We start from the raw sequence: 25351 nt of genomic DNA, 5'->3' as shown, positions 1-25351 counted from the left end.
TGTTCCCTTTTTCTGGGCTAAAGCGAATGAGTCAAAATGTCCTTTTGGTGTCTTTCAAATCAACGCCCTGAGGATTGGTTAAGTCACTCATCAGGCTTAAATAGTGTAAACGCTAAGTGCATACAGGAAGCTCTGAGCATGCTCAGTAACCCCCAGCTTGCCATGTGCTCTCCCGGGTCACTGGTTTAGTTGGTGTGGTTATGCACTAGGTCAGCGTGATGACTTTAAAGGTTTAACAAGGACTCTTTTACGTCATGAAACATGATGTACAGGTCTTTACACATTACGCGATTTAGAATAGGCATTGACAATGTTTCAAGGATATGTTTTGTTGGAAAATGAGGATTTTTATTATTTTTACCTGGTGCTTTTGTGTTTGAATTTCAAAGGAAATGTGTTCCTGAAGTATTTGAGCAGGCTCTAGAAAATGGCAGAAAATGACTTTAATTCTTGGCAGCTTATGATTCTTCAGGGGAAATTGTCTCTCACTCGTTTTTTTCAAATGTCTGTCATCTCATTTGTCTCATATGTCTGCATGGTGCTTGTCAAATTTTACTCTGCATAATTACACGTGTTGTCTGATCTCCACACATTTTCTCCCGATCAAAAACACAATTTCTTTCCTCTGCCGACTCTTCTTTCTTCAATGATCTGATCTTTTTCTTCTCCCAATTCTCCAACCCAATGATGCATTACTGTTTCTGTATATTTGTGTATGTTGGTTTATATTTATATGTGTATATGTGTGTGTGTGTAGGCGGGGAGGGTAAGGTTGGGAAGGTAGTGGACATTCGCGGCTGGGACACAGAGTCTGGTCGCAGTGTGGCCAGTGTCACCTGGTCTAATGGCACCACCAATGTCTACCGAATGGGACACAAAGGCAAAGTAGACCTCAAGTACGTGTCTGACGGCCAAGGAGGATTCTATTACAAAGACCACCTACCCAAACTAGGTAAGACACACAGATTCCTGTTTCTAAGTAAGCATTTGTCACACACAGGTCATTGGTTATTTTATCAGTCATTTAAGTGCTCACATTGCCAAGTTAAGAGTAAAGCAGTTCATTTTATACAGTGCCTATTGATAACTTTCTCAAGACACTTTATAAAAAGAGAAGGTCTAGACATTACTGTTTGTTATTTTATTTACCGAGACGCAACATTAATCCAACATAACCAAAGCACTTGGCAACATTTAGCAAAGTAACAGTGGCGAGGAATAACTTCCATTTTAACAGGCAGAAACCTCGAGCAGAGCCAAACACATGTTGAACAGCCGTCTGCTGAGACTAATCTGCTTCTGCTGCACCCTCATGCTGTCAGACGATACCCCACTCTGAATGTTGTTTCACTTAACTCACCTTGCTACCAATGAAGCATCTAACAAACTGCTACTTTCAGTGTTTTACTAGTTTTAATCAAAGGTTCTGTATGTTTTGGAGAGAAGGAGACATGCAGTTAATATGACCCCCACTTTACATTTCTTGAACAATACACGCAAAACATTAGGGCTTGGTCATAACTGTGCACTGTTCGATGTGAAGTTATGATGCAGTGCAAAAACAAACGTGCAGAGATTGGACTGACAAACATCATTTTTTTCATGTATTTTTATGCCTTTATTTAGAGATAGGATAGAGTCAGAAATCAGGGAGAGAGAGTGAGTGGGAGGTGACATACGGGAAAGGAGCCACGGGTGGGATTCGAACCCGGGCCACCCGCCTGGAAGACCACAGCCTCCATCCATGGGGGTCACATTAACCCCTCCGCTAACGGCGCCCCTGACAAAACGCAATTTGACTGGGAATCTTCTCGTTGTATAAACTGAATTGTCACTTTTATTGTCCAAAAGCATTTATACATGAAGTTCAGCCTTCCACTTCATCCTGAACCAAATTGTAATTGGTTTATAAGCATGTTTACCAAAAATGCAATGGGTTAGCGTTTGGAAATCTTGACCTCATATGCTCACTACAAGTCCTGTATTATTGTGTTGTTTGAATATGACATTTATAAAAAATTGAAATGTTCTAAAGTCTGCTTGAAAATATAAATGCTGACTTTAAACCAGACTATTGTTGTTGTGGGCTCAATGTTTGTTCTACGTTTTTGTTAATGCTGACACCTGTCCGTTCAGGGGAGCATGCAGAGCTGCAGCGTCAGGAGAGTGCTGACGGCCACTCCTTCCAGCAGGGGGACAAGGTCAAATGTCTCTTGGAGGTGGACATCCTGCGACAGATGCAAGAGGGGCATGGAGGCTGGAACCCCAAAATGGCAGAGGTATAATCAGAAAAAAACAATTGACAGCTTTATTTATCCCCCTGTTCTACAATGTAAAGAAACAAACTGAACTTCCGTTATTTTTCCCAACTTCTGACAATGACCTGTTTGTACTGTGCCCATGGTATGTACTCTTTACGTTTTAGACAAACATAGCCTCACAGTCAAAACACATGTGTCCCTTTGAACATTGTGTACAGAATATTTATATAAGTGGCTCAGATGGATGTTGGCTTGCAGCAGAGTGAAAAGAAACAGAGCATCCAACTCTCGAATCACAGCTGCTAAAGGGAACATTAAGGTCACAGCAATGCAGACAAAGACCCAGAGTGACACGGCCTGTTTGTGTTCGCAGTACATTTGCCGGATCGGGACTGTTCACAGAATCACTGACCGAGGAGACGTACGAGTCCAGTACAGCAACAACATCCGCTGGACTTTCCATCCTGGGGCCCTCACCAAGGTACTGAGCAGCTCCAGATAAGCTTCTTTCAGAGCATTTGCACATTTAAGAGACTTCAGTTTTACTGGAGAGTTGTTGGAGTATCTGAGGATTCTGAGCTCATCTTCAAAGTTGAATACATTTCTTTTTCCACTAGGTGAACACTTTTGGAGTTGGAGAACTAGTAAGAGTGCTGGAGGACATGGAGAGTGTGAAGAGACTGCAGGCCGGCCATGGAGAGTGGACAGACAGCATGGCTCCTGTATGCTCACTAAGCCTTATAATACAAAGTCTTCATAATTAAGCATTATTTATAAAGGCACAAGGCTGAAGTGTGGTCATGTATCACAAGACTAGGCCCTTTTTTCAGACTTATGTCATGAATTTCAAGATATTTACAAAGACTTACAAAGAGTTGAAATATAAAGTCCTGTAACTGCACTTTGTTTTTCTCACCAATAACTGGTGACTTAACTTTTATTTGAGCGTTTAGACTTGTAAGCACAGAATCTTTTAATATATACTCAGTTTGTTTACTAATCTTGACTTGTGATTTCATGACCAGAACTAAACTCTGACCTGAGGCTTTCAAAACAATCATTTTTTCCTCACCTTTGTGATTTTGTAGTATCTTAAATGTACTCCCCCTCTGTGTGCATGATGCTAGCTATGTCACTTGCTAAAGTTAAGCATTCTTTTGGCAGACAACGCCCTAAATTAAGAGTGACCTACTTCATTAAAGGTCGCGGAAACGCGGCTTCTCTACCTCCTCCTCGGTTCTAGCCCCCCTCGATAAAAATGTGTCAGTCCGACGTCATTGTCAGTGTGATATCACTGATCTAAGCCCGTTGGCTCGTTGTGGCAAGCCCAGCAGCTCATGTTGCACGCCCATGAACTTCTGTAGCACGCCCATGATATGCCGTAGCCTGCGGTAGCACAGTAGTGCTAAGGTGCTAATGTTTATGCTCCCCTTGGACGGAGCCAGTGGCTGCATTGCCAATATTTCCGGGACATTTCCGAGAACCGTGCTGAGCGACTGAGCAACTGACCAATAACGACAGAGCGGATTGGCAGACCAATCATAGCAGACTTGGCCCATGTGGGGCTCTACAGTGGGGGCTCAGCAGAGCGTAGCTGACGGACTCAGAGCGTAGAGGGAGCAAGGAGGAGCAGTACATGAAAACAGACACTTTTTTCTGACTTTAGCTATTGTGAACGTACAAAAGTAGGTACATAGATTAAATATACGAACCCCAAAAAGGGCATAATATGGGCTCTTTAAAATATTGGTCGTATGTGAGGAAGTTCAGAGCCATTTCCCCGAATGTGCCCTGGCTTATATTTATCTGAAGTTGAAGACACTCAGAAACTGCTCCTGTACAGAACAGACCATATGTAGATTCTTGTTAATTAGATTTCACACTTTATGTCACTGTGAATCTCACCTCTCAATTCTTAGCCCACTTAAAGACCCTTTCTCAGCTGCTCATACCACAGACTGCTCGCTTACAGTTTTTTTACCCCCTAGGTGCTCGGCCAGGTCGGAAAGGTGCTAAAAGTTTATGCAGATGGTGACCTTCGGGTGGCGTTTGGTGGTCAGACATGGACGTTCAACCCAGCGTGCCTCTCAGCCCAGCCTGTGGAGGTGGACGCCAACCTCATGACAGCTGAGAACCCCAACGATTCTGGAAGTAAGGCCTCTGCCGGGACGAGGGGGCTCATCTAAAACACTACAGCAGCAGCTTTGCCTTCTGCGTGCATTTATTCATCCTCTCCCTCCCTCATTCCAGCTCTGTCATGCATGCTTTCACATACAGGCTATAACTGTGGCACTCATGGCCACAGTCACAACCCTTCTCTGTCTTGTTTCTTTTTCAGCAGTGTGTCCACAGGGTGTCATTTCCTGAAATGTGCCTCTCTGTGGCTTGTCATGAGCCTGCATGTTGACAGCGGGAGGCTTTGGCAGCTCAGCCTACATTTGTCATCTTTTCTGCAGCCTTTTAATCATGACTAAATCTGTTGTGTGCATGTGTTTATGTCAGTGGATGGGTTAGCTTCAGAGGGAAATGTGTTCGTGTTTGTGGGAAATGTGTGTGTGGGGTCAGAATACAACGCATGGGGGACATTTTGACTCATTCTCCTGGTTTCACTTTGAGTTCAGCTTGGAAAAAAATGACGCCTTACCCGGCATGTGTTTGTCCTGGGATTTCACTCCTCTGGAGGACTCTTGACACTGTTTCTGATCATGTTGTTCACTTTAAACTGATTAAGCTAAATTAATATCCCCCCTCCCTCCTTCCATCTGTCTCTGTTCAGGTACTGTCATCTCAGTGTTGGAGAAGCTGCTGTCTCAGTCCACGGAGCAGGACAATCCCAGCCGGCTGGTGATTGAGGCAGCACACGGCAGTGCCAACAAAGTGCGGGAGTTGGTGCAGAAGTATCCTGACAAGGTTAGTGCAGCACTCCTTCTCTTTGCTGCAGTCCACTGCTCGTTCCAAGAGCTCTCAGCAGGGCGCCAAGAGAGATTAAGGCCCAGAGTTTCTTAGTGAGCAAAAAAAAAGATATATATACCGTACACTGAAATCACCCTGTCAAGATGTTTGAAAGCACAAGTGTGCAGTTGCTTTTTGAAGTAGATGCTAATCAAGCTAATTGAGTTATCTAACTTAAGCCAACCTACAAAAACTAAACATATTGTGAATGTTTTTCTAAAACATCGAGTATGATAGTCATCCATCACTTATACATTATTATTTTAAACAACTTTCACTTCTTTTCACAACGGTCTCAATAGGTTTTAGCTTCTGCTTTAGCTGGTTGTTTTTGCCTGTTTCTTCTTTTCTATTGTCTTTTTTTCTTATTTATTTGTATCCTTATTTTTATCTTCTTTATAAGTTTTATTAGCTGTTATAATATCGTTCTCACTTTGATGCTGCCAATCTACGTCAATTCCTGGCAGTTTCAGGCAGTTATCGGCGTTAACTGTAAATTCCTGTGACGAGCCGTTAATTTGAACTTCCACAACAATTTACAGTGACGATGACTGACGAAAATCCTGCTTTTCATGCAGTGTCTTTACGTGTTTTTCTCTTCTGATATGTTGCTTTTTATCCTTTTAAATTTATGTTTTGATGTCTCGTGTAAAGTTTAAACAGCCTTGTTGTTAAAATGTTATATGAATAAACTTGCCTTGCCCTAACAGATTGCTATGACATCAGAAATACTTAATTAGTTGCTCTTAAACACAATATAGCAGTAGGAAATATAGAAATATATACCTTGGGATTAGACTATGATACAATAGATTTAATAGTAACCATTGAACGAGTAACCTAAACAAATGAAGTCATTTTTTACACACTTTTTTAAATATTGAGAGAAATATTAACTCTGTTTATAATTTCATCATAGTTGGTTTTATCAGAAATGATGTTGCTAATAATATTCCTACTCCGTGATGACTAAACCATTAATAAGGATTACATGTGTAAATTATATGACTAATGCTGTTGTGGTTCATGCTCAGATTATTTCCGGTCAGTCTGCATTCAGCTCTGTCTGTCGTTGTTCAGGCTGTCAACGCCTCTAAATCAATCTTCGTCCACGCTCGGCAGGTGGATATAAAGAACCAGGGCAAGACCGCACTGCAGGTCGCTGCCCACCAAGGCCACATGGAGGTCGTGAAGGCCCTGCTGCAGGCCAACGGCTCCATCGAAGTCAAGGATGAAGATGGAGACACGGCATTGCACTACACTGCCTTTGGGTGGGGACACACATATAGATACTTACACTTGAATGTAAAATTGTACAAAGGAAGACACTTAATCATGTAAATTGCTCGTGTCCTTGTCAAGATTCAGCTCTGCTTTCTAGAAAATCCTGGAGACTGACAGATGTAGATAAAGAGCTTTTGCATGTCTCTTTCCATGTAATGTGATAATCCATTCACAGAAGGGACAGCATTAGAGTGTTGTCTAATCAGCCACCCACATCCCCTCCTCTATCCACATTAACACATAATCAGGAAGTCAGCATTTGACAAAATCTCCTCTGGAGTTTGTTCATGTTAAATAAAATTTATTTTACTGCTTGCGGGCTGTAATGGTAAACAAAGCGATTAAAATGGCAGGGTTTAAAAAAGATGAAGTTTGTCTGACTTAGCATGCTTTTTGTAGCTCCCAGTAGGTTTTCAGAAAGAAAAAAAAACATTTGAGATTTTAGAAACTGGCTTGAGTTACTTTAATTGAAAGCATTTTTCCGACATGTTGAATCACTCAATGGAAATGGATGACACTGAGGACTAATCTGTTTGTGGTTTCTCTTTGTGCAGTAATCAGGCAGAGATCGCACGGCTGCTGTTAAGCAAAGGGGCAAATGTCAACCTACTGAACAACTCCATGTGCACGGCGCTCCACATTGCCGTAAACAAGGGCTTCACAGACGTGGTGCGTGTGCTGACTGAACACTCGGCTGATGTCAACCTTCAGGTGAGAGGGCCTAACATGCTCTAGACTGGGCTAGATTAAAACGTGTCACCCTATAACAACCAGTTTGAAACATCCATTTTTGTCTTCATTCTCTTTCACTTCATTTAAAGTAAATGATCACATCTTTATTGACTCTTAAAAACCAGCTCTGTGCTAATGAAGTTAAACTGTCACTGTAACGCTGTGGCTGTAAACTTGAAGGGATGAGCAAACTGCTACTGTTTATGTCAAATGTGATACGAGTGTGAGGTGATGATAACCTGTAGCAATATCAGAGTCCAGTAAATGAATGGTTTGGTTGGCACCTAAGTTTAAATGTTACATATAAAAAGCATCAGGTGATTTTTCGTGTTATATTATACAAGTTGCCCCAACACGCTAATAAAGAAAAACGTCTTTATGGACTCTGTAGATCTCCTGGAAGTAATTTCACAACTGGGATCTAATATATATTTATGAGTATATATTAATATTTATGGTTGTCTGTCAGTCCCCTTCTTGTTAACTATTGAGCTCGGGTTTATATACTCATTTTTATTACACTTGTGACTTGTCATAAACATCTGAGTGGAGTCCAGAAGAACTGATTATGATTTGTTTTTGTTATTAAAACTTTATAACTGTTCAAAAGATCACCATCATTGATTGATAGTGAGCTATCTCGCTTTCAGAAGAACGATCGTGGGACATAACTCTCTGTGAAGAGAAAGGGTGCACTTTGAAGTACCACGGCCGCTCTTTAAACTACTATGATGCTGCCTTTCCTGTTATATGTAGTCTCACTTATACTTTTATCTTGCGTAATGTTTTCTTTTATATCATAGCAAATTTATCATAAAGTAAGTGACGGGGGGTTGACAACCAAACTGGTGATGTGCGTCTGCAGAAGCCAGTGAGTTTCTTTGGCAGTCAATACTATGCACATAAGAAACTCAAGTGTCTCCCTTTTCAAAGCAGCTGTAAACAGAGAAATTCAAATATTTATGTGCGACCTTGGCTGTCCTGTGGCCCTCAGTGGCATTAAGGGGGTTTTGTGTCCCTTTACAGCGTTTGCAGACAGTGTAACATGCCTGTAACCAGGCCTGGAATTCACTTAGTGCACATTTATTCTGCTTGAGTAGAGCGGCTACTCATCTAAGAGCATGGAGTGACTGCTACGAGTTTGTTTTTGTTTGAGCTGTATACAATCTCATTGTAACGAGGCACATTAGAAATATAGACCCAAAAGTATTATATAAAATCTCGATTTCAGATTTACAACAAATTCTAGCAAACAAAATCATGCAGTAGTTACAAATAAAACTAATGTGATCAAATGTTCAGGGATTAATGATGCAGTCTGCAGCTTTGTACTAAGACACTGTGATTCATATAACTGCCATCATAAAAATGATTAAATTAGTACTTTGGCATTTTGCATCGTCATGTCTAAACAAGTGTCACTAAAAGAAAACCTGCAAAACCAGTCTCAGCCCAACTTAGGCCACAGCCTCACTCGCTCTGTTTTTTCTCTCTCCTCCAATTAGGATTCATATGGGGACACACCGCTCCATGATGCCATTGCGAAAGATTTCCGCAATATCATCGAGATCCTGGTGTTGGTGCCAAACATTGACTTCACCCAGCAGAACCACAGAGGCTTCAACCTGCTGCACCACGCTGCCCTCAAAGGAAACAAACTGTGAGTCTATGGAAAACGGTCTGCAGCAGACACATTTTGAAACCTGGATGATGACAAAGTTATAATCAGTGAGACGTGTAAAAAGGTTCATGGACATTTTCATACAAATTAGGCGCTCAACATCTCATCTCATCTTGACAATCACAGCGATGTTCTAGATTCAAGGCAGATGAAACAGATCTTTCCAAATGATACTGAAGTGTGAGGGGCCGACAGTTATATTCTGAAAATATGACCACCTGGATCAAAGTCTCCCCGCTTACAAATAAATAAAACCATAACCTCCATACATGGGGAGCATGCACTAACCACTGCGCCCCAGTAAAACTACTGTTATGTGAAAGGAAAAATGATTGGACAGCAAGCCAAAAACCTGCTATAACTGAGTAGAGCTGGCTAATCAGGAAGTGGGCAGAAACCTTTCACCTTAGCATGAGCTTGCTTCAAAATATATTCTCTCTTTTCAGCCACGACTTCAGCCAGACTATTTTTTTAACCTTTTTTTGTGAGGTAACTGCCAAAGATAGAACACACAAGTGCAACCAGCATACGATTGGAGTATGTTTCTGTTTTAGACTGTTGCCTAAAGTCACATTTGATAACACAAGTTTCTGTGAGAGGCCCAGTCCTTTGAATTCCCTGAAAGTATTATGCAGAGTTTCTGTGCTCTGCGTAAAAATCAGTTAAACCTGTTTTTATGTCTGTTCAGTCCCACATTTTTGGAAAAAAAAACCTGTTAAGATTGTGAGATTCTTTCCTGTTCACCAGCATTACAGAACTATTGTAATCATGGCTCCAACGCTTTTACCTGGAATTTAGTTTGAGAAACATTCACATGTGACTTAATAATCCCATAGCGGGGACAGATCATTGCCAGTTTGGAGCATTCAAAAATGTTTTTAATCACACAGATCTAGGCAGTAACCTGTAAAGTGAACTTTTCATCACTGACATAAGATAGACATTTTCTCCAGACGTGCACTCCCAAAATTTCCTCAAATATGAGTACACTAAATGAATCCAGCTGTCAGGGTTGTTGCTCATCTTGCTAACTTATATGCATGTATGCCATGTGAGGATGAGGAATGACGGTGCGTGGTGTGTGGGAATCTCTCCTGCGTGTTCAAAATGAGGATTCAAAGGTCAATTCTCAAAACTATCAGTTACAAATAGAGCTCATCTCCCACACAGATTCTGCTGCTGTCAGCAGGCTGAAAATCAATATCAGCCAAAAATGCAACATTAACTTCTGCATCCCCTTTTTTTCCGCACATTCACTTGTCCTCCAGGTTTTTTAGCTCCGACATTCTTTAGCCATGTGGAGCCTGAGATCTGGATATCAAGTAGTTTGACTCGTAGAATCCGGAGGTCTAATACTATTCCTCTCAAAATGGTTCCAGGTATTTTTTCCTTCTGTGGAAAACAATGGGGAGCTGGTGAAAGATCAGCTCCTGCATTTGAGTCGATACTTCTGCGCTTGAGGCCAAACGTCAGGGCTGCCTCGCTGGACACCTGTCACAAAGGCTTCATTGTCCTCTGACTGCGTTGCTTTTAGGCTGGTTGACACTGCATGTGCTTAATCTAAAGCTAATCCTCGAGAGGGCACTGATCAGGCAGAGATGCAGAACATTACAGAACATTCTCACAATGCTAAGGTTTCATCCCTCAAACACAACTCTGGCTCCTTTTTGTTGTGTGCCAGATTCCTCCTCTGTTCATGTTGCATCACATCAGCCTCCACTTACCCTGAATAGCTTGGAAATGTGAGGGAGGGCGCCAAAAGTGAATGGGCCCTTTTCTGGGAACTCTATTATAGTTCTTAGTGCTCTGAATTTATTTTAAAAACTGCATTATTTATATACTTTAGAAAATGATTGTAGTGAACAACTTTGTCTCAGCTAATTAGATTGTGTAGCCAAAGGATTAAAACAATCTACTTATGTTCTCATGCAGATTTCCACCTCAGTGACCATTGTAGATAAAAGACTGAAATGTAAAGTTATGAAAAGAACTGCTTTCTGACTGTTTCAAACACTTTTCAAACTACTTCACAAATTAAATTACTGTAGTTTGAACTGGCTTATTGCTGTCATAAAAAAACATGCCAGAGGAGTTTTAGCCACAGGTGCTTTCCGTCTCTATGACTAGCAATGCTCACGGTTTTTGTTTTGAAGATGAATACATTTTTCATGAAGAAAATGTGTCCTTTTTTCCTGCTAGGATTTTAATCGCTGAGCAGTCAGTGGGAAGGTAAAGTATCCTGAGAATATGAAAAAAATAGTTAAATTAGTTATCCCCCCATATATTCTGTATGAGCATCTTGTAATAAATCACTTAGCGTGGAGTTTTTTCCAGTGCAGTTGAGTTCTGCCAACATGTCAGACTGAGGCAGGCTCCTTCAAAAAGAGCAAGGAAATAAAACTTTTACCACCTTTTTGAAATATGAATAGGAGAGTCAGTCTCTCACGATTCGGAGTGACTTCCTAAGAGTTCATATTTTTCACAGTGCACCACATCTGCCTGATCATGTGGAGGCTCCTGCTTTTTCACTCCAGGACTTTTACGACCTCTTATGAACTTTCCATCCCAAATATAACAAAAATCATGTCATGGAAAATTGTCCCTGCCTCTTTTTTTTCCTTTCTTTTTTTAAAGAGGTGCCATTAAGGAAAGGAAGCAAGGATGAAAAACGGCAGCAGAGCCATACATATATCTTCTCCCTGAAGGAATGCCACTTCATTCAGAGATTCTGTATTTTGTGTGATTTGATGGAAAACATCTTGAAAATGTGTATCCCAAAGGGTGTCCGAGTCCTGTTTTTGTCATTAGCAAAGTTTTTCTAGGCTATGAGTGGAGTACCATTTCTCTACAGCGTCTCCATCATCTACTTATACCAGTCTGCCAGCTACTAAAACAGTCAAAAACGAGCAGTCGATACATTTTTCCAGTGCTAAATTCTTACCTCCTAACTTCACATTTCCTCATCACTCCATTAACCAGACCACTTAAAGCTCCTACTGTAGCCACTGAAAATGATCCTACAACAAATAATAATGTCAGGACCACAGAATGTGGACAAATGTCGACTGAGAAGGGGAAAATAAAAGACAGCCGGCGAGCAATCACTCGAGCGCGAGAGGAAAACGAACAGCAGTGGAGGCCACGGTAGACACTCATTTAATAAATGTCTAATCTGTTCTGGCGAGTGTCATATGTGCAGCGCTGGGAGTTTAGGCTGCACTGCGCTGCATTCATTTAGCTTGACATCAGCGGCCGTGCCAAAAGTCGAGACGCAGGATTTACAGTGTTCAGGATTAGCTCGGTTCACCAGTTCAACCATATATCATCAGCAGGCCGACGGTGCAATGATACAGTCCAGGTGCTGTGTGGTTTCTAATGCTTTACTCGTTTGTTTTGGGTTCAGTTCTAGCTGAAATATACACTTGGACTGTGCATTAGATTGAGAGAAAACATGTCTAATCACAGTTTATCTGCTTTTTAAACTAAGATGAATCTTGAAGTTGTAAATTCAAAACTCATTGTATTCATTGGAGTTTATATTTGTGGACTTCCACCTCGTTGACTGCTAGTGGATTGCTTCTTTGGCCTCAAGTTTCAAAGTAAAGAGCATCCATTAGAAAAAGTTTTATTCCTGATGTGACAATGCTGAAAGTTCCTCCGAGAGCAGCTGTGGCCCTATGTTGGTTTTTTGTGACAGAAAGATGAGAACGTTTTGTTTATAAGTATTTATTTATTGTGAGGAAATGGAAAAAGAGGGCCAGAGGCCAAGTTCACAAACAGTCCTGGGAAAAGAAAAGAAACAAGGCAAAAAGCCAGATTTCCTCTGGACCTTTCAGCTGGGCCAGAGAGGCAAATGAATGTACTGTACTGGGTGGTTGGTCTGTTTGCTGTATTTACTGAGTAGAAGCGATACTTGGCTGAATTTCTCCCCCTTTCCAGTAAAATCGCAGCTTATAGCCTCGTTGTTTCTCCTCACTGTCACCAGATGTCTCCTGGTTTTTCCACCTATTCTTTGGATTTATCCAACCCCTCCTTGTTGCTATTTATTCCTGTCTTTCTGGAATTGCAAAGCACCTTTTGACAATACAATGTAAACTGTCGGACACAAACCAGACAAATTTCATTCAACACACACTCTCAAGGCTGTTTACAGAGGCAAAGAATAGCTCCTCTTTGTGGTGAATTTCTTCTGCTTTTATCAGAAGCAAGTTACAAAATAGGAAGAAAGAAATCCCCGAAATAACCGAATGATGACTTCAGTCATCTGAAAAAGTCCTAACCGCTCTGCCCTCTAGCTGTTGTGTGTGTGAAGGCATGATTGTGCAAACTGCCTCCAAACGTCAGCCCAAGTCTGAATATTCATGAACACACAGGAGTAACGATTATGGAAATCAAGCAGAGGAACGAGGCGTAGTGGGGACAAAGGTGACACAGACCACACAGATATGTCTGCCTCAGATCTGTGAGGGTGAGCGCTTCAGCTAATGAAGGCGCTCTGGAGACAATATTTCCCACCATCAATACCATCACCACACACACACACACACACACACACACACACACAGAGCTGCATTGCAGGTACCAATGACCTCCAACGCAAATTCTCCCCGACAGCCTGAGTCCACACAATACACCCAGAGGAGATCCCAAGCATATGTGACTATACATAAACCATGCATCCCAGGCCTGCAGCGGTCACACCCTTTGAAAAGCATTTAAATAAATCAGCTATCTGCTTTTAATTAGCCTGTAAATGCTGTCATTTAAAATCGTACTATTTGATACTAGAAAGAAAATATGTATTTTTTTTCCAGTTCTCACATTTCCTTTACAGTGTGCTACAGAAATGATAGATTTGTTATTTTTGTTTGAGGGTTTTAGGAGGATTTTAGGTGTAGTGTTTTTGGGATAAGGAAAGCAATAGTGCACAGTGAGCGAGCGGGTTGGTGAAGCGTAATTGAACCCTGATGAGCTGAGCAGTGGAGGGGTCTTGCTCACCCTCCTCTATAAAAATCCATTCACCAATATCTAATAAGATCCAATACCATGAAACTAATACAGTATGTTTAACCAATAGAGTTTTTTTTTTACATAATTGATACAGTATGACAAAGCCTAAAACTGCCTTTACTAGATGTATTGATCGTTGATGATTTTTTTCTACAGAACATTATATTATGATCCTCTAGTTTCTTTATAAATAAGAAGCTTTCTTTGCATTAAAGACAGAATGCAAACTTTCGACATCTGCAACATCAGCATTCCCAAGCAGAGAAGTCCACCAGAGCTAAGATTTAAAACGAAACCACATGGTCCACCAAAGAAAGGTCGGGTCGTGTGGCACCGCAGCCTCCACGGTGGCATGCCAGCTTCCTGGGTGCTCAGTGCTCACTAAGGCTGTCGGCTTCAATTTCACACGTCATAAAGCAGGCTCGGCTATAGAGCACAGGACAACTCAACAGGGCAGCCCTGCTTCGCACTGCAGCACAGCCCGCTGCATGAAACAGACACACAGACGAGGTCTAATGGTCTTACCTGACTGAACGTGGCTTTATCTATTGAGAAACTGACCCTCTACCCCGCGTTAACCCTCACATTAAAGAAAGCAAAGTTGAATCTGACAGAAGGACGCCAATAAGGGTGGTTAAAGTTTCATACCTTGAAGGATTTTAGCATCATAGCACATATTCTACGCTGGTTTTAATACTTAATATTATGGTGAGCTTTTTAAGACCAGAGGATTATTTTATTATTTTCGGCTCCAAGCAACAATTGACCTGTAACATTTGAGGTAGGTGAGAATTAAAGAAACATCAGGAGGTCGCTTAGCTGTATTTAGTGAGAACTGGCTGCCTGTGGTGCCTCAGTGTTTTCTTGTTAGATCAGCTTGTTAGCAGCTCTGCAGCAGCTGCGTCTCATGCCAAGTCCACTGTGGCAGAGGATAATATGAGCTTTAGAGGGTTATGCTTTGGGCATGTTATACGCTCTGTGTATGGTTTCATTCTAGATGTGCTTCTGCTTTGTCTGATTACATTCATGTGCATAATACAAAGCTTCAATCAAGATTTGGGGATGAGAGCGGACCATACCAGAATACTTTTCATCGAGCCTGTATTATGGAGTCCATATAGGTCATCACAGAATTGTTGGTGCAGGTTTATAACCTTTCCCCGTATACCCATAACAGAAGAAAAGAACACTTAAGGGGATTTAAAAGCGGCATTTTTCATGTGCTTTGTTCAATAGAGCGGCCTGAATCCTTGGATTACAATACTTTCAGCACAGATTGCAAATGTTATCCACTCTAGGAATATTTGCTAACTTATAATAAAGTTAAGTACCCTTTAATGAAGATATTTGTTTCAGAAAGCAGCTTTCTAAGTACCTTTACGTGGCCCGATTAGTACCAAACCAAATCCACATACAAAGGCTGCATTTTCCCTCTGGCTCAAAAGTTCACAATATTGTTCAAATGAAATACTTATTTGGCAACATTCAGCCATTCGTGTTAAAGTGGAAAGGGATCCAGGGCGACTATCACAGATACAAGTGTTCTTAATTTAAGCCTTAGCCAGGAGGAGTGTCGTGCACTGTGCCTAATTGAGTCTCGTGTTGTTTGTCCTGACGGCAGGGCCACAGAGAAGATCCTGGCCCGGGCGCGGCAGCTGGTGGACGTTAAGAAGGAGGATGGATTCTCTGCACTGCATCTGGCTGCCCTCAACAACCACCGTGACGTCGCCGAGATCCTCATCAAGGAGGTGAGTTTAAGACGGAAGCACATCGGAGTCCTTGAAATCTGTTTTCATGACTTGTTTATGGAGTTCAGCGTGAATACTGAATACTACAAACACATTGTGTGTTTGGTGAAAAAGGTGAAAAGCTTTATTTTATCTCGTGGAGAAAAATTACCATCACTGCCCTTTTCTCTGTTCCACAGGGACGCTGCGACATCAACATCCGCAACAACCGCAACCAGACGCCGCTGCAGCTGGCGGTCACGCAGGGCCACACCGAGCTGGTGCAGCTGCTGGTGACCGAGGGCGCCGACGTCAACATGGAGGACGAAGACGGCGACACGGCCATGCACGTTGCCCTCCTCCGCCCGCAGCTGGCCAACGTTATGCTCAGCCCGCCCGTGGGAACCAGCAGCACGGAGGAGAGCAGTGAGGGCTGCTCCTCCACATCGCTCTACTGCAGGGTGAGAATCCCCCGAGAGAAAGTGCTCAAAAGAGCCTGAACAGAAACCCTGACCAACTTCAGAACGGGAACATCATCAATCATAAGAAATCAGGCAACATAATAACTCAGGCATGTGTATAAGCTATAAAAAGAGATGAGAGAAATCTTAAAGAAGATTAAAAATGAGATACAAATTACAAGAGGAGGGTATTAAATATTAATTGAAATAAACAATAGAACATCTACAGCATTAAATAGATTACAGTCAGTGAAAACGCAAAGGCAACAGAAGCAACCTAAAGGAACTGAACTCATTATAAAGAGAAAAAAGCCAATCAGGAAAAGCAATAACCTAAATAAAAACCATTCAAAAAGAATAAAACCGGGGCGCCTTTGGCTGAGTGGTTATGGCGCACGCCCCATGTACAAAGGCTGTAACCCTTGAAGCGGGCGGCCCGGGTTCAAATCCGACCTCCCTCTGTCCCTAATTTCAGACTATCCACAGTCCTGTCTCTCTAATAAAGGCACAAAAAGCCTCAAAATAAATCTTAAAAAGAAGAAGGATAATATCGAAAGGAGCAATAAAATGAAGTGAGGAATAAAGTAATTAGAAGAATAAAAGAAGTACGGTAAGGTGAGCTTAAAATATTTTAAAAAAGGTAAAAGAAATAAGAAGACGACATCACATAAAAGCAGGTCTTTAAAAGTGGGTTTAAAGAAGAGGTTGAATGACTGGCCTTTGGTAAATTAGCAAATTAAAGGTCTGACTTGTTTGCAGTTCTTGACTAAGTAATTACTTACTACTATTTATGTGCTTCAGAGGAAAGGAAACTTTAGTTCATGTATATTTTTCACCAAGCTTTCTGACTAATTGCTTCCAAAAACACATGCAGCGGTAGTATTGGATACATTTGATGGTTCCTGACTTGTAGTCGATGTTTTGTTGTTGTGTTCTCATGTGACTGCAGCTGTTTAGTGACACATTACCTCTGACTTCTCGGTATTGTTTGGACTGAACGAGCCAAAGAGGGACAACACAACTTTCTAAAGACGTAAACATGTGACAATATCCCGGCTAAACACAGACTGACAAGTGTGTAAACAGGGTAAAGGTTACAAAAGAGATAATCCTCAATAAATAAGGAACTAAAGGATGAAGAAACGCTCAAGAGGAGTAAATATAGGCTGAATGAGAGAGAGGTAAACAGACTTTATAAGGTAACCAAGGACTACATGTGGGTTAAAGGGATTCATGTGGTCTTAAGGAGGTAAAAACCTACTTATAGCGGGATTAATAAAGACCTGAGGGATAGGTGGACCTAATATAAATGCAGAGAAGTCATGGTAAACAAAAACACACGCAATAAATGCAAGGTTTACATTCAGGGGGTTAATCCAGGATAAAGCAGCTGGCTTCACCAAAGGTAAATGAAGAGTGAAAGGTAGGAGGAGGGAACAGAAGTGTGAAGGTAAAGGGTTATCTGAGGGGAAAGTCTCTGAACAGGAAGTGAGAGGGGTTAACTGAGGAGAGAGTCGTCTGATAGGAGGGCAGCTCAGTGTCGCTATACGTTTGCTGAAGCAGTCCTTTCTTCAGGATGCTTCTTGTCCTCAGAAAAACTAAAACATTTAGAAAAGCATTGAAGTCTTAACATTTCTTTCACTTCTTATTCTCACACAACTCTCTTCCTTAAGACTGAGGACAAAAGGGGAAAAGGAAGTGCTGCTATGAAGTCATACTGTTTAAGTTTTTACAAAGAGCTCACTTTGAGAGGCATTATGACAGCCGTGGAGATGTGTCCCAAGTGAGTTAGTTTTTTGTTTTCACCGATAGAAGAAACAATTAAAATACCCAGTTAATTATTTGATTATAAGAAAGTAAGACGCATAGAGTAGTGTAGAATTGTGCACTTTACAGAAAGGAGGCATAATAATGTCGCCCATTGCCGTGCGATGAAGGCTTTCAAATTAAAAGTCTGAATCTGCCCCCAAAAACTTTTTCATTGTTAGTGTGCAAAGCTGCTGAGGCAAGAAGCTGCAAATACTGACATGTTACTCTGGACATTGAATTTGGTTTCCTTCTATCACTACACACTCAAAGACAGTAGGTGTAAGTGTACACCTTTACATACATCAGAGTAATAAAATAGCATGTTTGTTTTCTTTTTTTAAAGATCATGTTCCGGGCCTTTAAGCTTTAATGAGACACCTGAGGAGAGGCAGGAAATGTGCAGAGGAGAGGGTTGGGTTGACATGCATCAAAGGGATGAGGCCAGGAGTCCAGGACTGAAGCCTGTAGTGTCATGTTTTTCAAACCTAAGATCTTATTCCCAGTTCTCTTGTCTAGTAGATGTACACAGTGTACACTTTAAAAGGCATTACATTCTAGTCTGCACATGTCTGTGGGCCATCACGAAAAGAAGGCATAATGATATGTTTATCTACTCAAAGAGAGACCATCTCTCTCTGATATTAGTTTTAAAAGATATCCAGGTATCAGTAACAACAATGTGCCAAAAGGAGTTGGAAATTCTAGCATATCGTCAAAAATCCAATATTTTATGTCCCTACTGAAGAGAGAGCGGAGACTCAAAACTGTAAATCAAGTGAAAAGTCTCTTACATGTTGGTTCTAGTTTTGAGCAAATTCAGAGTTTGGTGATAATTCTCGGTGGATTCATTCATCTCTATTCATGACACCTCTCCCTTGACACATCATAATCTAACACATTGTGAACAAAAAAAAAGAAAAAGATAAGAGCAGCTTTTAACGCATGCTGAAGGTCGCCAGATTGTGTAGTTGTTAATGGTTACAAAGATCAGGATTATAATGTCGCAGCCTCTCTTTTAATCTCCGTCATTCTTCAAAAAGAGCCGCTGACTCAGCAGTGCTAACATTCCTCATTAGGAATCCTTCACTCTGGGCTTTGTGCAGCACTTTTTATACCAGCACTTATATCACTGTTACATCACATTGTGTTGATTTCATTGCACCAATGAAGAACGTCCTTTCCAGTCTACATGACCGCGAACACTGCGGCCTCTACTCAACATCCTGGACACCTGCCAAGCCAACACAGATACACACACACACACACACATACGCACACACGCACACACACATCCCTTGTAGGTGGCCAGACTTAAGTGCTCAGGGCTGTTTTGCCCGCTGTCAGCAAATGAGTTATTGTGGGAGTTCTTCAATGCTGATTAGATTTCGGTTTATGTATCCGCCTGAGCCGGATTGTGTTGGTTTTAATTCAATTACCGTTCCCTTTTTGTTTTTTATAATCAGCCATGTCCTTGACTGCTAAGAATTCTCACTTCTTATCCTTCTTACAAATGTTTGTAGATTAGGGTCTGCATCAAAATCCTATTTGTTCTAACTCCATCTGCTTTTTTTTGTGTTTTTCTACCCTCTGTTTCCCACGTCATCTTGTTTGTCTACAGCTGAATGCTTCAGGTCTTCTGGGGAACACCGAGCTGAGCGTCGGCGCCGGGATTGCTTGTTTTCTAGCGCAGGAAGGAGCTGACATCAACTATGCCAACCACAAGGGCAAGAGCCCCCTGGACCTGGTGGCAGACAGCACCATGATGCAGCTCATCAAGAGCTTCTCTGAGAAACACAGGTAGGCGTCTGTAATAGCCGGGATTCATTTCATCTTCATTATTTTAGAGTTGATTAGTGCTCCAGGTGTGATGACGAGTCGTAACAGCTGTGTGTCCACTGACAGGTTGCAGCGTCTACAGGCCATCACATGTGGACAGGGCCTGAGCAGCGCGAGCCTTCGGAGGGTCCACACTACACCAAACACCATGACAAACCTGGTTCTTCCCACACCGCCGGGGCCCAGTGAATGCCTCATCTGCTCCGAGCTGGCACTGCTGGTTCTCTTCTGTCCCTGCCAGCACAGCGTGGCCTGTGAAGGTAGGTGGAGGCTTGAGTTTGTTGAGGGCTCTGTGATTTCCCCCCACAACATGAATATATCAGTTTATATGAGAGGTAGTTGAGCACCTTGGCAGCTTTGTCTGAAACCAGTTTAATACTTGGATGTTAAGGGTTTGTAGGAGTTTGACTTCTTTACTTTTAACTTATTGTTAATAAGTTAAACAGGCTGTTTGGAGATTTTTCCCTTCATGACATCACAAAGGGCAGTAACCCCTCCCCCAGGTGGGTGACACTCCCACAGCTAGGTGTTTGTTCTGCCCTATGAGTCTGCCTTCTCACCGTAAACAATAGGGCATGGTGAAAAGACAGCCAGAGAAATATCCCCTTCAAGTTAGGGGCGTGGTCAGATACAGCTCATTTACATATTTAAAGGTACAGACACAGAATCAGCCTGTTCTGAGCAGAGCTGAAATAGAGGGGTTTTATAGGCATGATCAAATACAGGATCAGAGTGGATTTAGAACAAGAAACTTCACACACATGTTTTAGGGGGCTCTGAGACTTATTGAAAGTTGTTGAAGAGGAGGAGAATATGTGACCTTAAAACAACTTTCGTTAACAAGGTTTCGTTTCTCGTCACATTGTTAATACTCTTGTTTCCCCTTTTTGTCCTTGTCTTATCAGAGTGTGCCCATCGAATGAAGAAATGCATCAAATGCCAAGTCACAATCACCAAGAAAATTAGACAAGGTAAGAAAACCCCTCTCTCTTTTTTTTTTGCTTTTCTGTGATGCAGTATTAAAAGGATCACAGTTAGCAGATTTAAAAAATAAAGAATAATTACCTCACTCTATGCATGTACTGTATGCATCCTTTTCTCTGTGTTGCAACTTATTGTTGCCCTTATATCCATTTATGACTTTTACAAAATATACATTATGTGTGTTTATATAGTTTTAACATCCCAGTTAAAGCTCAATTGAAGTCCTGCCTGCACAGACCGGTAGACTTCAGGTGTCAGATATAAAAGCACCTCTGTGTCGAGGACAAACACTTATTTAACTTTCAGACATTGATAATGATACCGTATCCCTGGCCAGTTGCTAATTAAACTGGCAATCCACTATAGCAGGGGTTATTACATTCCTGTAAATGATTTCTTCCTCGATGTTGATGACCCTCCCTCCACAGACCAAACAGAGGTGGACGTCAGCCCTGGCACCGAAAACTCAGAGCAGCACAACCTGCTGGAGCAGCTGCAGTCTCGCTACCGGCAGATGGAGGAGCGAATCACCTGCCCCATCTGCATCGACAACCACATCAAGCTGGTCTTCCAGTGCGGACACGCCTCCTGCATTGACTGCAGCGCCGCGCTAAAGACCTGCCCCATCTGCCGGCAGACCATCAGAGAGCGCATACAGCTATTCGTCTGAGCTTCTCTGTCCTCTCAGATCTTACACACCCAAAGAGGATGTCAGAGTGGGGAGAAGTGGGAGGGGCAACTGTTACATTTGAAGACACAGTGACCTTTATCTGCCTGTCACACCCTCCTGCTCACCTGCCTCAGCTCTCATTAATCAACTTTATTCATGACCCTGTGTTACATCTCTAAGAGTCCACTGTTACATTATCACAAGTTTCCCTCTTGATCAGCACAGACAGGAACTTGTCGATAAATTCTAAAGTAGTTTTCAGCGTCAGAACTGATGTTCCGCCGAGCCCTGAAGGGAAGCAGACGAGGGGAAGTTTCGAGGTGATGCTGCCACTTTGAAAACTCTGATCGGTTAGCTGGAAGAAATTAAGGTCCTTCTATTCTTCTTTCCCTTACGCCCGCTCAGCCTCCACCTTCTGTGATCTGTCCTCTCTTTGCTGCTTTAAGTGGATGTCTGTTACCCATCATCCTCTCTGGCTGTCTGGCCTCCTCTGTTTACAAGGCTGCGCAAAGTCAGTCCCTGTCTCCTCGGCCCGTCCCGTGAATTATGTTTGCTCTCATTTGTACCAATCTCTTAATAATCAGTGTTAGTCTCTGCAGAGGGAGTTGGCATAACTAAAGGCTCTCTATATAGTCCCCAGCCACTCGCCTGTATGCAAGGGGAAATACACACTATATATGCATGAAGATATGCATATTGTAAAGCTGAAAATGACCGTGTCGTCATGGGTGGTTTGTCGTCGTCAGTGTTTTATTTCTCTCTGGTTACATTTGTGATTTTTATTGTACCCATAAGTACAACTTTTTATTTATGTGTGAAAGGTGGTGTTGCGTAGTAATGTCCATTTTTTCAGTTGTTGTTTGCTTGGCAAAAATACTTTTGTTTGTACTGAAATTCACCCCAAGCCTATGTCCTCTACTCAGGGTATCAAACCATTGAAAGCACTTGTGATATCCATAAAAGGTTAATGACCACACCCACCGTAAGAAACAGGAAGCATATCAGAGTGGATATAGGATTGTTTTAGTGAAGAAAAGGTCGAAAAAATGTGTGCAAAGTCACTCAAATTATCCGCAGAAACAGTCAGTCCAACATTCAAAATATCATTCGTATTAGTGAGATGAATGTTTGCAGGAGAGTTTCTGCAACCAAACGGACATTTTACACACAAAGCAACATGAAATCAAAGCATCCCAGATCCAGCAGTTAGCTCTTTTCTGTTGTGTTGAATTTTAAAAAGAGAGCATTGTGTTGGTTCGCTTGTTTGACCACCGTCTGTCGGGTGTCGAGACCAAAACCAGCACTGGGTTTAAAGGAGGATACCATGTTTTTGTGTTTGATTCACCAGATGTATTGTAAAATGTAGAATCAGAAGGGCAAAAACATGACGTAGTTGTGTTGCACCTCTAGTTCCACGTCTGCTCGAGTCGTGTCAGAAACCCTCTCCTTCTCTCCTCTCTAGTTCTGGATTGTACATCATCATCCTTTCTAATGTTTTGATGTGTTTTCTTGAAGGGCTTATGCATAAAAGAAAATATACTATTTTAATCTTTATTTAATTTTTATTTTCTATGATAAACTTCCAGAGACAGGAGGGGTTGGGGTTTTTTTTGTCATTTTTTTCCCAAATTTTGGGAGAGCCAATGTTAAAGATGTACATTTGAATGTCTGGGAAAAAATGTATCCTGTCTCACTCTGCCTTTTTTATGTGTAAAGATAAAAAGATGTAAGAAGCTGGAGGTGGAGCGGCTGAGAGGTGTTTACCACAAGGTTTACTTTGAGGAAAGAACTTTTACATCAGTGCCAAATCGCATGAGGATGTGCATGGGCATGCACGCCCGAATTTATCTACACACAACTTAGCTCAACCCCTCCATGATCAAAAGAGGGTACAGTTATTCCAGCAGTGTTAAGGAAACTAAACTTAAACATTCACATTTCGTTTAGTTTGAAATCAGAGGTTTTAATGTCAGCACACCTGGTTCCTGGTGTTAGCAGTGAAGCTAATGGTGTTAGCATCCTAACTTTAGCTGTAGTGCTCTGAACCTCCTCATGACCTCAGTGACGAGTGATGCAACATTCACTTTGAGAGTATTACCAGTCCTATATTGTTTGGAGCTTTTTACAAGTAAATATATTTATATTTTATGAGACATTATCAATCAAGGGACGAGTTTCTTACATACAATTCAAACATTTTAAGGATTGTGCGATGGTGTTCAGAGTTTAGATGGATTTTCAGGCAAAGGCAATAATGTTTCAGAAACCTGGGTAAGATGTTTGAGTTCTTTCTTTTCTCCCTCTAAAGGAGGCGGCTGTGAGGGCGGGAACCAATTTATGTATAAAAACACGATAAAAGCAGCAAATGTTACTCTTGGTGTTTGTACAGTTCAGCTCTTGGAGTTCTGATGTTGGCCTTACTGTCCATTCCTCCTCTGTTGATGTTTTTTCAGTTGTATTCTGTACAAAAATATTTTGCAATAAATATGGAACTGTTTTCTAAGGACTCTGTGTAAGATTGTTATTTTTTTTAGTTGCGATTGATTCCTTTTTGTTGTTTCCAAACGTCTGCAGGGAAATTAAAATGTGATTTAAGTGGATGATCAATTCTAAAAGATCAGAGAAGAGAGAAACAAAAGGTTGGTCCAGAGCAAGAGGAAACCTCTGGTGATAAGAAATGAAGCCAATATGGACTCCCTCCACCACCAAGTGCCTGAGATAAGTGTTGACTTTTCACACATGCTTGCACACAGCTGAAACTACGATGAAGAATACCTTAATAACTGTACACCTGTCTCATTTATTAAAATGCTGATCCCCATCTGGTAAGTCTTTATGCATATGTTTGTTATTACAATGCACCTTTAAGCATTTGTAAAATAACCAGTTTGGGCTTCTTTTTTTTAAAAATCTTGAAATGACAGGAGCATCAGAATGAATCTCTAAAGATCTGTCATGACATCATTTCCTGACCTATTTTTCCATTCACCTGCTCCTTCAGATTCTCCCCTGTAGAGACAAACAGCAGCGGAGCAGGTCTATGTTTGCTGTAACCCATTTAGTCTCACTGGTATCAGTGCAGCGTCTCCAGTTAAATGCTGCTGTGTGCCACTTCTTAGTCCTAATTGTCTTACAGCTCAGATGGCTTTGGCATATGACTCAGCGCTTTAGCGGTGACGTCCTCTCTGAGGGCAGGCAGCTTTGAACACCGTGGGGAACCACAATGCAAAAGCAATCTACAAAGAAATCATCTGCTTTTATTATGTCATCTCAAAACTGGAAGGAATTAATGCTCAACAAACGTGCAACGCTGTGCACACAGGTTTCAGTGTGCTGTGCTTATGTGCTGTGAGTATGAAGAAATCTGTCAGTAAAATAGAATTAAAGAAATCCAAAACAAACAAAAAAAACATTTCTATGTCTGAAAATGTAAAAAAAAAAAAAGATGCATTAGTTTAAGAAAAGATTTAAAAGTGGTCAAAGCACTTTCCACCTTCTAAAATCCCCCTTTAGATGCAATTAAATATCCTGCATACATCATATATCCTGATCTTTGTTTCCATTTAAACTTTGAGATGTGACACGGGATCAAACACGACTGTCATTCTGTCAAATTTGAAAGATATAAAAGTTATTATCTTATTAAAAGAAAATAATCAACTTTAGTTCATTTTGAACTGTTTCAAAGTTGTTGTTTTTTATGGCTTGTACATAATTATACTTGCCTTGTGTGGCAGCTGTGGCTCAGTTGGTAGAATCATCGTATCTCAAGCAGAAGGTCAAGGGTTCAATCCCCAGCTCCTGACGTATGAATGTGTATGAATGGGATTAGTTACTTCTGATGTCTCACTACATAGTAGCCTCTACCATCAGTGTGTGAATGTGTAGGTGTGCCACATATTTTAATGTTTTTACTGAATCTGTTTTATGAATGCCTTATTCCC

General features: G+C 41.5%; 1 protein-coding gene across 5 annotated transcripts in view; it reads left to right on the top strand.

Moving 5' to 3' along the window:
* mib2 (MIB E3 ubiquitin protein ligase 2) overlaps window positions 1–23913 on the top strand; it is a 50258-nt gene extending 26345 nt beyond the window's left edge. For all 5 annotated transcript variants that reach the window (XM_061058714.1, XM_061058713.1, XM_061058715.1 and 2 more), the window contains 15 exons: window positions 758–952; window positions 2137–2279; window positions 2635–2742; window positions 2879–2983; window positions 4250–4412; window positions 5038–5171; window positions 6336–6484; window positions 7052–7208; window positions 8735–8889; window positions 15542–15668; window positions 15848–16108; window positions 19536–19714; window positions 19820–20013; window positions 20659–20724; window positions 21166–23913. In XM_061058714.1, coding sequence (XP_060914697.1) covers window positions 758–952; window positions 2137–2279; window positions 2635–2742; window positions 2879–2983; window positions 4250–4412; window positions 5038–5171; window positions 6336–6484; window positions 7052–7208; window positions 8735–8889; window positions 15542–15668; window positions 15848–16108; window positions 19536–19714; window positions 19820–20013; window positions 20659–20724; window positions 21166–21407 — 2378 coding nt within the window. In that variant the 3' untranslated portion in view covers window positions 21408–23913. The remainder of the gene's footprint in view (window positions 1–757; window positions 953–2136; window positions 2280–2634; window positions 2743–2878; window positions 2984–4249; window positions 4413–5037; window positions 5172–6335; window positions 6485–7051; window positions 7209–8734; window positions 8890–15541; window positions 15669–15847; window positions 16109–19535; window positions 19715–19819; window positions 20014–20658; window positions 20725–21165) is intronic.
* Window positions 23914–25351: the final 1438 nt, after the last annotated feature.

This window comes from Labrus mixtus, chromosome 15 (genome assembly GCF_963584025.1).
Source record: "Labrus mixtus chromosome 15, fLabMix1.1, whole genome shotgun sequence".
NCBI lineage: Eukaryota > Metazoa > Chordata > Actinopteri > Labriformes > Labridae > Labrus > Labrus mixtus.
This window is presented reverse-complemented; position numbering and strand designations above follow the sequence as displayed.